At 36.8% G+C, this 12,685-nt stretch overlaps 1 protein-coding gene across 1 annotated transcript in view; it reads left to right on the plus strand.

Annotated features, from left to right (window-relative positions):
- The first annotated feature begins 3,293 nt into the window (after positions 1–3,293).
- The window catches only part of LOC110681614, a 36,841-nt gene continuing 27,449 nt past the window's right edge, over positions 3,294–12,685 (plus strand). Inside the window, exon 1 of the mRNA XM_021857767.1 lies at positions 3,294–3,386. Within this exon, the coding sequence (XP_021713459.1) occupies positions 3,294–3,386 (93 nt within the window). The remainder of the gene's footprint in view (positions 3,387–12,685) is intronic.

Consider the following 12,685-nt stretch of genomic DNA (forward strand, 5'->3'; position numbering starts at 1 on the left):
AGTGTGATTACACATAATAAATAACACAATCAAACATCTCCAAATTGATAAAGTGTGATTACCTTCGACAATGTACATTGGAATTATCGCAATATGCGCAGCCATGTAATGATGTAAGTCGTCATCATCATCATATTAAGAAAAACAAAAGAAAAAAAATATAGTTTTGGTTCATTTCACGCACAGCAAAGGAAACCACGACTTATTTATTTATTTATTTATTATTATTATTATTATTATTATTATTATTATTATTATTATTATTATTATTATTATTATTATTATTATTATTATTATTATATATATATATATATATGTATATAAAATATCTTTTAAGGTTTTAGAATATTAATAGGGTTTAAACTAGTTTATGATTGTAGAGTTATATATAAACAAAATAGAGTTTTAAATCTTTCCGAACTCTAAAATAAACAATTGAGATTAGGAAAGTTATATAATAAATAAAAATAACTATTTTTTTTATAAAAAATAATATATAAAGAAGGAAGGAAGAAGTAAGAAAATGAGACGACTCTTTTTTGAACTATATCATAAACAAATCTTCTTCTCCACACCAATCACGAGTAAAATATTCGGGTATTGCAACGCCAATTAGTAATAAAAGTGGTTTTTAAGAGCCAAAAACACTACTAATTATGACCAAGGGATGGGGGGGGGGTAAAATACTATATAAAATAGACACATCAAACGACCCCAAGCCAAATCTTTGCTTGTCCCTAAGCAAAGATCTCATCAATGAATAAATAAATATGCTTCACCCCGAAAAGTAAAAATCAAGCACAAACAATTCAAGGTAAATCCAATAAACATACTTCAAAGTCAATCAATCGAATCCGTCCAATTACCTTTCCTCCTAACAATTGTCAAATAGAGCAAACCACAAGAGCATATAGAATTCAAGACTAGTGCTCACACACTCAACTCTCATTTATGTGGCGATTAAAAGATGTACTCGATCGCTCTCCAACCAACCCCTTTATGTGTGAACAATGCCCTCCCAACTCACACTCTCGTGTGTATAAAAAGATGTACGTTCAACCTACTAGTCGACTCGAAATATGTCAAATCATAACTTGCATTGATAAACAACACTTTCACATTCATACAACTCTATGCACAAAGGTCGAAAGGTCTTTAAATCTTGTAATGTAAGGCTAGGGTAAAGGGTAGGATTCATTTGGGAACAAGTGAGAGAAAAGCTATGCTTAAGAGAGCAAATCCTAGTAAAACCCATGATCAAAACAAATAATGATCAACATCTCCTACACAACTCAACCCCAACAATAATCTACTAAATACAACTCTAACAATATAAATAATCCCAACTCTTACAATTTCACTCATAAGATATAATAATGAAGAATTGGAGTGAATAAACAAACTTTATTTCCAAACTTGAATATTTTTCATAGAAGCTCAATTTTTTCTTCCTTTTGATCAACCTCCAACTAGAACACTTGAACAATTTAACAATTTTTTTTCTTTTTACTTTATTTATTTTTTTTTTATTGAAGTTCACTTATTTTTTCACTTTTTTTTTCTTGAACTTCTTCTTTTTTTTTCATAACATCATACTTTATTATTTCAAGAAAATATAACTTTCAAACTCATCAAAAATAAACATTGATAAAAAACAATATAACTTCTCAAAACCCACCCAAATTGTGCAAATAATAAACATACTACATACTCCCTCACCTCACGCACTAATAGCTCCCCCAAGCCAAGCTTGGGACTAGTAACCAATGGGGCAAATCGGCTTGTAATATGGCTAAATAAACAATAAAAAGTCAAGGCAACAATATGGGTAGCAAGAAGGGAACAAATGTATCTACAATCATCTGGAGGCCACCTAAAAGAATGAACGCCTTCGTCCTCCTCAATGTGCATAATAATGAGTCATATAAATATTACTTATAGTTGCAAGCCAATACTCAAATTCCTTGACATACCAGGAACTATCACACATTCCTAACCAAATCAACTAGTCAAGCACTATATTCACAAATAGTTGGCGAAATTGACTCATGTTAAGGTTTCAAGGCAATCAAATATCAAATCATGATCAACTAATCCACAATGCTTATCATCATATACCTAAAATTAAAACAATATTTTCTCAAGTATGGGGCCCAGGGAAGCACGATTTATAATTCATTGGAATAAACATGATTTATAATTCAAGTATGGGGAACAAGGAAGCAAGATTTTATCACTTGAATAATTCATTGGAATTTTTTTTTCAATTTTTTTATTTTTATTATTCATATATAAGAAATAAATAAAACTAACCTAGAAAGCAATAAATCTAAACTAAGAAAACACACCAAAAATAAAAGAAAAGAGAAAAAGAAAGATACCAAATCTAAAATCTCCCCCAAGCCAGAATCAGACAATGTCCTCATTGGCTCGTGAACTAACCCAGCATAGCTAGTCCTCATCATCCTCATCCATGGAGCCGAAACCTCCACTCCTTCTACCACCTGCACCACCTGCACCAGAAGAGCTACCACAAAAGTAATCAGCATGAAAACTCCCCCCCGCTGGTCCCCTGAAAGGAATGTCCTGGCCGTACCCATGGAAGACAGAATAGTCAGTATAAATGCCATGGGTAGTGGGATGCCTATCGTATCCCTAGGGTGGAGGTTGAAACCAGTCAGGGTAAATAGCGTCGTCGGGAATGTTGCCTCGACGAGCATAATCGTCGTACATAGGGTAGAGAGCTCTACCCTGGTTCCTCTCAAGGTACCCTAACCTCTGGTCAATGGAGCCTACCATCCTCCTTAGGTAAGTGTGAGAATGCTCGATACAGCCTAAACCCTTACCTATACTCTGAAAGTCCCAAACTGGATCAGAGTCAACGTGGGGAACGAAGTGAGACATGCGAGGTGCAGAAAATGCTACCTTGGGCTCAAGCTGGGGTGATGGAACTGGTGGTGGTACTGGTGGTGCTTGCCCCCTAGCGTTGGCAACTAAAAGGTCGTACGTGTAGGATGCTTGCCTGGGGGGAAAGGCGGTCAAGTCAGGACTAGGTAGGGAAAAGATGGGCAATGGATGCTCGATCCCAGTCCTAATACACCAGTGGGGTGTCTGCTCACCATCCGACCGTACCCAACCCAAATCCTCTAGGTACCTAGTGGTCATGTAGGTATCAGGTCCACATTTGTTCATCTGGTGGGGTCTAGTCTCTACAAAACCGGCCATCTTAATAGCTATTCTAGACGGATGGGGGTACTAGCAGAGTTACTAGCCGTGGCATGCCTATCTAAGTGATGGATGATATACCTAGCTATGTTAAGCTTCCCGAACCCGTACACATAATGTCCAATAACAGCAAGTTCATTGGTCTGACAGTTATGGGGCTTGTTCCGACCTAAAAAGCTAACACCCGCAAACCTTTGCCATATTTTGGGAACGGGGTGATGGATTGGTTTAGCACTAGCATGTTGGGCGTTAGGCACCGGAAAACCAGTCAAAGCAGTATAAATATCATCCATTTTGTATGCAGCATGCCATTGGTGAAGCAAATCAGATTCCAAATCAAACAATTTACAAAAATCAACAAAAATTAAAGTAATATTTCTATTATTTAACCTAAAAATCAATTTTGGCCCAGTTTTATGGTTATGAACATGCAAAGAGAAAGAAATTCACATGTCAATTCACGATAAGTGGCATAATGCATATCAACAAATTTCCTCATACCAATATCGTTCAAAAATCTCCTAACATAATCATATAGTCCTAATGCTTCTAGAGTAGGGCGGTGTAACCACCGTGAAGGAATTATCTCACGCCCGTAGAGTTGCACAAGCTTTTCCTTCTGCTCTGGGGTTGCTATCTTGATCGTCGGCTAATGTGGTAGTTGCAACATCGGGTCATATTTTTGTCTTGAGCTTGAGCTCCCCCCTAGAAGTGTTCTTGCCCTCTTAGCTGCCATTTTTGAGAATTTTTGAAAAAGGGTATAAAAATTATTTGAATGGAAATTGAAGATTTTTGTGTAGAATTGTAGAAAATGAAGAGAGGATTAAGAATATGTAAAAATATTTGGATTTGGGTGAAGAATGAAGGAGTAAACTTAGAGAGAAGGTAGAGAAAATTAGAGTTTTAGAGAGAGAAATTTATGGAGGAAAAGAGAAATGAAAGAAGAAAGAAGAAGATAAGGGTGGACGGGCACCTCGCGCCCAGTCAGGCGGCCTGTCGCCCGATCGGGCGATCTGGGTATGAATTAAGTTGCTGCTCTCGCGCCCGGTCAGGCGTCCTTCGCTCGATCGGGCGATCGAATGCCCGATTTTTTGTCCACTCTTGCGCCCGGTCGGGCGCCATTCGCTCGGTCGGGCGCCATTCGCTCGGTCGGGCGGTCTAACTCCCAGAATTTACTCATCTCTCGCGCTCGGTCGGGCGATCTTATAAGTCCGTATATGTGAATTTTCTCGCCCGGTCGGGCAAAAATTGAACTTTTTCAACCCTTACTCTCGCGCCCGGTCGGGCCCGAGGATAATTGGACGATTTTTTTATTTTGTTCAATTCTTCAATTTTTGGCTAACTGTTTTCCTTCAAACCTGTACAAGAACTCATAAAACTCATTAAATTCCCTCATCTCTCCTCTCATAAGAAAAAAAATAAAGAAAGACTAGTCTAAAAAGCATTAAAATACGGGTTGCCTCCCGCAAAGCGCTGGTTTATCTAGGTCCCGCACGACCTTCTTACCAAATACAAGAATTAGGACCCTTGACCTAATGCTTGGTCGGGTGGTTTCTCACCCGGTCGAGCGATGTTTAGGCTACGACGCGGCTTCCTAACATACCCTGTGGGACGCTAATTCACCTTATCTGGTGGATCCTCTTTGACTTGGACTGGTGGTTCTTCAATGCTACGCACTATAGATCCTTCTTCGATCAAGGGTTGCTTCAAATTGTCACTACATTTAGCACTTGCAACTCGATCTGGCGGAACACTCACCGTAGGCTCAATTTCCACAACTTGCTTGATTGATTCCACCTTTTCATCCTCAAAGCCAAGACCGACAGTGTAGAGGGCTCTTTATATTGCATAAACTTCCTTCTTCCATTTGTCTATCTCATCTGAAAAGGATGCAACACAAGATACCGCCTCCAAGGGATCTTTTATAAGAGCTTGGGGCTTGTTAGAATAACTTTGAACCACACTAACACTAAAGCACTTCTCCTCTATCATGGGGCTTTTAGGGGGTATTATTAAGATTAAAAATAATTTTATCGTCCCATACTGATAGCGTCAGTTTTCCACTCCTCACATCTATAATTGCTACTGCAATGTTAAGGAATGGTCTACCCAAAATAATTGTGGTTTGCATATCCTCAGCCATGTCAAGAACAACAAAATTAACAGGTATGTAAAATTTACCTACTCTAACGGGAACATCCTCTAAAACACCTAAGGGGTATTTGAAAGAACGATCGGCCATTTGTAGAGTAATATTGGTAGCTTTTAATTTACCCATATTTAACTTGGAACACACAGATAATGGCATAACACTAACGCTAGCACCTAAATCACACAATGCATTATCGATCATTAGATTGCCAATATGACAAGGGATAGAAAAACTACCCGGATCTTTTAATTTAGGTGGAGATTTATTTTGAAGTATGACACTACACTCTACAGTGAAAGCTACTGTCTCTACTTCACTGATAGACCTTTTTCTTGTTAATATTTCCTTCATAAATTTTGCATATGCAGGAATTTGTGTGATTAATTCAGTGAAGGGAACTGTTACCTTCAAATCTGTTACCATCTCCAGAAACTTACCACACTGCTTATCAAAATTTGTTTTCAAGTGACGATTGGGGAATGGAAGTTTGATAACTGGCTTTGGAGCATTATTGCTCTTATCTGGAATGGCCACCTTCTCTGGAGTCGTACCCTGCAATGTAGAATTAGATATATTAGTACTATGCTTTAGCCCAGCAGGGCTATTATCTACATTTTCAGGTTTCAAGGAATCAAGACTAGCATTATTTATTAAAACAGGTTCATTGTCTCTGGGAATATGGGGCCCTTCATAGTTTGAATCACTCCTTAGAGTAATTGCATAGGCTTGATCCGTAGGCCTGGTCGGCTGTGCTGGCAGAGTTCCCTATTGACGGGCTTGTAGGGTAGCGGAAAGTTGCGCAATTTGATTATCTACAATTTTATTGTGTGCTAGGATCGAATCAATTTGGGCATCTCTACTCTCCATGTGCTTCTGCATATTAGCTAGCATCGCTCTAATTTCTACCAAAGCAGGGTCGGAAGATGAGGAGGGTTGTTGTGGTTGGTTCTTCTTGCCAGCATTGGGGTGGTAATATTTCTGCTGTTGTTGTTGTGGCACCTGTTCTTGTGGTGGATTTTGGACATTGGTGCTCCGGTAGGAAAGGTACGGATGATTCCGGTACCCAGGATTGTAGGTGTTGGAGTATGGTTTATATAGTCTATAAGCTTGAAAGGCATTAACTTGCTCCACGGAACTCCTACAATCTTGCTCCCAATGACCTAAAATCCACAATTTTCACAGAAAGCCTCATTAGCATTATTATAAATTGCAGAAACATTAGCTACATTAGCAGTGCTAAGATTATCTAATTTCTGGAAAATAGAGGTTAATTGAGCTTGCAAAAAGGATACAGAGTCAACACTATGCTTTCCCTTGTTATCAAAGCCTCTAGGATTCCCATATTGGGAATTATGTATCGCCATATCTTTGATAACTTGACCTGCATCATCAACATTAAGACCATAAACCTCCCACTAGCTGCAGAGTCCAAGATTATTCTAGATGAATTTCCAATGCCATTGTACAAGGCTTGGATTAACTGACATTGTGTCAGATTATGGTGGGGGCATTCTCTTTGTAGGTCCTTGAACCTCTCCCAAGCCTCATATAAAGTTTCATCAGCTTCTTGGGCAAAGTTCTAAATTACACTTCGTAGTACGGCTGTTCTCTCTACAAGATAATATTTGTTATAAAAATTCAAAACAAGAGTTTCCCAGTCAGTTATACCAAGTGCAGTTCTATTTAATCCATTAAACCATAATTTGGCTTTTCCAGTCAAAGAAAAAGGAAAGAGAATCTCCCTGATTTGGTCTTGTGTGACCCCAGCTTGCCTGATGGTATTACAATACTGACAATAGTCTGCAATATGAAGATTTGGGTCTTCACCCTTAGCTCCACTAAATTTCTTCCTTTCTATCATCGTTATAAATTGGGGTTTAATCTCAAACTGTACCCCATCAAGAGCCAGAGTGGGAGTAAGGTGTGGAAAATCTGTAAGCTTCAGTTGTGAGTGATCACTAAGCTTCTTTGGAGCCGTCATCTCTGATTCTAGATATGAAGATACCTCGGAATCGCTAGAATCAGCTAGAGGATCTCGGTGATTATTATTATCACCAGGATCCGCCAGAATTTGCTTGTAGAAATTCTCCTGTCTATGGAAGGATCTTTCGATCTCAGGATCGAATGGGATGTACCCTGATCTGGAACACCTGGGCATAAACAAAAAAAACTAAAAGAAAATATGAAACTTGCCTCAAAGAACTAATATTATCTGAGACAAAAAGAAATAACCTAGACTACAAAAATAATCAGAAATAAAAATAAAACCGTTTCCCCGGCAACGGCGCCAAATTTTAACAGACAAAAGTCGTATCACCTAATCAAAAGTAATTCCTAAATCCTCTAACTAATGTAGATAGGAAAGTAGGGTCGAATCCACAGAGAAACGAGTCTTTCTATTCCTAATTAATTAATATAATCTAGATTATAAAGTAACCAAAATTTTATAATCAAAGGAAACTAAACTACGAAGATTAAGAATAAGGAGAAAACAATGAATAAAAGGCCTAGGGTATAGGTTCACCAATAAATAATATTCCAGGGTAAAACATAATAATCAACCATCAATGCATACATTAATCAGATCATAAAGGGCTTTCGCTACGTATTACAATCACACAATTAATTTACCGGTATTAAATCTCATCTCTCAAATCTCGACTTAACCATTTATAAATTAACCTGCTTATTTAAACTAGACCTAAACATTAATTCTCATCTCTCGAATCTCGAATCAATATTGTCAAACTCATGCATAAAAGATCTGCGCAAATCTAGTCACAGAGCATTAAATCAATCAATACGAAATTAATCTACCATTGACAATTAACAACAATAAATTACACCTTCATATTATTTATGGATCCCCACAAACCTTAGAAATAGAACTACTCACACATAATAAAAACTAAGCTAATCAAAGCAATAAAATAAATAACTAAGATTAAGAGAAGAGGAATCGTTACCAAAGAAAATCTGGAAGTAATAATAGAGTTAAGAGCAAAGTATAAGTGAGAGAAACTAATCTAAAAGCTAAGTAAAGAGAGAAAATCTAAAAAAGAATTAAGAAAAAGTAAAGGATGATCCTAAACTCGTTTTACGGAAAAGTATTTAGACTAAGTAAGAATCCCAAACTAAAACAAACTTAAACGACGCTAATCGTCTCTTAATAATAACACGCGCCCGATCAGGCGCGCCTTTTTCCCTCAGATACAAATCTCGCGCCCGGCCGGGCGCGAGTTCGGCGCTAGCCTTGCTTCCCTCGCCCTGCCGGGCGCGCCTCTGGGCGCCAGCCTCTTTGGCCGGGAGACACTCTTAGGCCACTATTTGGACTTCGATTGGGCTCCAATTCTCTGGGCAATCTGAGTTTCCTCTTTGGGTCTTGAATACTCGGTCCAAATGCCCTGGTATCACATATATCGAGCCCTTAATCACCAGTTTGATGACTCTAACCGGTCCTAGGCTATAGAATCTGGTCGTGCTTCTCCAATGCTCGTAGTTGCTCCATAAAATCTCGGGAAAATGCTCCAAAAGTGCAGATCCCTGCAAAAGTCAACCAAATCTACGAAAACACTAGAAAACACCAATTAGTAATAAAAGTGGCTCTAAAGAGCCAAAAACACTACTAATTATGACCAAGGGACGGGGGTAAAATACTATATAAAATAGACACATCAGGCATACTTCTATTTGGCGCGCATCCGTAGCCTTTTACGTGGCTAGGGTTTTTAATTGTCACTTGAAGCATTTTCCCGTCTCAAAATTACGACGTCTAAATATTAATTACTCTGGTGACTCATTAATTCCTTCTGAATTAATTCGTTGCGTCGGTTCGTTAGTTGCTTGGGTGTGACCCGAAGGGCTCAGTCAAGATTAAGCTGTAATATTAATTATACATTAATATTACAGATCAAAAGTGGCCTCCACCCAGGCATTTCGATCACTTGACCTCACTGAATAATTAGCTTTATAATAATTCCGAACCCTCTATCGGAATAATACACTTGTTCGAAGGACACCATTCCTTTTAATCTCCCACTTGTCCTTTCGGACAAGTGTGCTTCTAGTGTATAGCCTTTTTCCTATGTCACTTAATGTTTCTTCATGAAATATAAAGATTTATTCGTCATCCTTATTATGTCCAGAAGTGTTTCTCGATTTTGATTCCGACTGTCAATAAACAGATGATTTCTAAAATCCATCCGAGCAAGGCCATGCATTTTACAGTCTCGCTCTTTGAGAGGCCTTGTAAACAACAAAGACATCTTCCCTATTTTAGTAAGGGGAAATTCCTAGTCTTGTAAATGTAGCTTCCCATCCCCGCTGGGAGGACCTAGCCGCCCGAGTTTTGCCATTATAATCCTCTTTTATGGCAGACGTTTGACAACATCAAAGTGGACTAGTACTCAAACAAGAGAACTCACAATACTCATGGTCGAGGAAATAGGTTCCGATAGCTATAATGAGAAGTATACTTACGACGATTTTTAATCTCTTAAATATTCTCATAGGTCGATCTAGTATGGTTCTAAACCAATACCTATGCAAATGATTTATGAAAATCATGTCCTTGTAGCACAATAAACGGTGCAATAAATCAAACTACATACTAATCTCAAGTGGTCATTAATTGTCCATCATTTAAATGACCTTGATTAGGGATAATTATCGATTATAATATTTAACGTTCACTTAATAGGTGTTTCCTTATCAAGACTGGTCTTGATACCCTATTTTAAATATTCTCATAATCAAATGGTCTCATTATTTAATCCTAAACCATAATTAAATAGCAAACAGAGTGATAAAATTGCATGAAATTTTAAATTACTCTAAAACCTGAATGGTTCTTCTTATGATAAATGGTTTTTTCGAATGCTTTAGGTGTAACACTCTTGATAAAAAATTATAGAAATCACACCCATATCTAATATGCTTTATTTCTTTCGTGCAATTGTGAATGTTGTCGTTCACTTATTGCATAGGTTTAGTTATAATTACTTTTCTTATCTTAGAATCTTCATTATTGATCACTTTTATAATAAGATGATAAAATTTGATAGTGCCATGTATTATATGTGATTTAGGATTTATTGTCCAAGTGATGGCTCCACTCATTTTCATGATTGAGATCTTCAACTTGACAACTTACAATATTTAACATTCAACAACGAACTTTCCATAGAACATCTTCTTTATTATTGCCTTTAAGGCAACAATATTCTCAACATATATTTTAGTAGACTTCCGGATGATGCTTTGCTTGGGTTTCACTCTAAACTACTCACAATGATTTGGGATACCCTAATCAGTTGTGATCATGGAAATTTACTTTAAATTCCCACACATTATACATGGATGCACGTTCATGTTATCAACTCAAGCCACGACTCATTTTTAGCTCGTGCTTATAAACGGCTTTCTTGTTAAGGTTTGTGCTTGCAACATCAATTCTCAAATTGTATTTGTTTCCACAAGTCAAGAACTCATCATGTTACTTATCTAAGTACTTTAATTTGGATGTTCTTGTCCATAATCTAACGATCTATTACATATATTTAGGTTGATTGGTACTATATACATACTTCACATACTATATGCATAGCAACGAAGTCGTGTGACGATTCCATATCGTAGCGTACATGATGGATTTAATTGTAGAATGATACTCAATCTTTTTTCCACCCACGTTACATTTTAGCTCATCCAGTTTCACTGAGTCTTGATAAATTGTTTTCTATGTGATATGGTTGAATGTCTCTACTAGGGTCTTTCTTGTTTGACTTAGGGCCTGTTCTCCTACGTTTATTTTCAGTTTAGTTAAGTTCAGCTCCTAATTTCCTTCTCTTATAAAATATTCATTTCAGTTTAGTTTAGTTTAGTTTAGTTTAGTTTAGTTCAGTTCATCTCAGTTCAGTTCATTTCAGCCGAGTTCCGTCTATGAGAACAGGCCCTTAGTATTTAGCCTAGCTCATACTTAGTTTAAACATTTACTTAGTTTTATATATACGGGTCAAAAGTCTTTTAAAGTCCATTAATTTATGTTTAACACGGTAAATTCCTTTACACGTTCAAACATTTTATTAAGTTTATACAATAGATCTTAATGCCCAATATGTACTATGTATCGTCTTTTGCTTGGTCCATTGTCAAAAATATTTTCAAATCTAAGCATTTAGCATTTGATAGTTAATTTACAACAGAGTTCGTAAACTTCTTATTGGACCTTACAAGAGTGACTCTTGCTCCCTCTAACCTTCTTAATCATAAGAATTTCTATGTTTCTTCATAAGTCAATCCTTTTATTAACTTTATGAGAAAACACGTTCCAATTCCTTTATGCAATGCTTCCTTCAATCCCATAATGGATTTCTTGAGCTTGCTTTCAAATCTAGCATTATTTATATTTTCAAAACCCTTAGACTATTTTCATAGTCACTTCCAAATTAGGAAGGCGGTTTTGGTATATATTTTTCCATATTTCATATGTGCAATTTTGCTAGAATAACCACAAAAAGACTTGAGCATTCCGATTGGTGAATATATTTTTATTAAAATTAACTTCGTGAATTTAATTATATCCTTTTCAACCAATCTATCATATACATTTCCACATTTGTTAGTTTTCTCCTTGAAAACTTTTTTTTTGCGATCGATGGTTCTTTCACCCCTCATGCAAATTTTAAACATGATATTCAAACATGGAGTCTATTTTGGATCTTATGGCCTCTAACCATTATTTGGAATTTGGATTTGTCATAGCTATCTTACAAGGAATTATTCCCTTACTCTCTAATAGTATGCTTGTAAGTCTTAGGTTTATTTCCAACTTAATAGAAAATTTATAGGATTCAATCCAAAACTTTGGTGAATTTTATACCTATACGGGGTTATTGCATCAAACACTGAGTTTCAAGGCGCTTCCAAAGCCGTTTGATTATCTTGATCTTACTCCAACTTTTCAAAAGTTTTGTGAGTAATGAATTCTCTTTTAAGGCACTTGTAAAATCCTTTTGAGTATTCTTGGTCAAGTATTCTTATAAAGCCCTTTTTAAGGTCTTCTAAGATTCTCAGTTTTAGTTTGTTGCTAATCTCGATGGTCATCAATTTCATTTTCCTCCCACTTGTCGTTTGGGAAATGTGTTACTTTATAGAAAGACACCACTTCGAGCAACAAACATTATGTTCTCATTTAGTTTGTGGTGTTAATGCCCGTAGTCTCATTTGAATGCTTTCAAAGAGACATGTATATTGTCTTTGGGTAAAAGTTTGTTGTAAAACAAACAGTTAGCTCCCACTTGAGCTATC

Source organism: Chenopodium quinoa, unplaced genomic scaffold, assembly GCF_001683475.1.
Source record: "Chenopodium quinoa cultivar QQ74 unplaced genomic scaffold, ASM168347v1, whole genome shotgun sequence".
Lineage (NCBI taxonomy): Eukaryota > Viridiplantae > Streptophyta > Magnoliopsida > Caryophyllales > Amaranthaceae > Chenopodium > Chenopodium quinoa.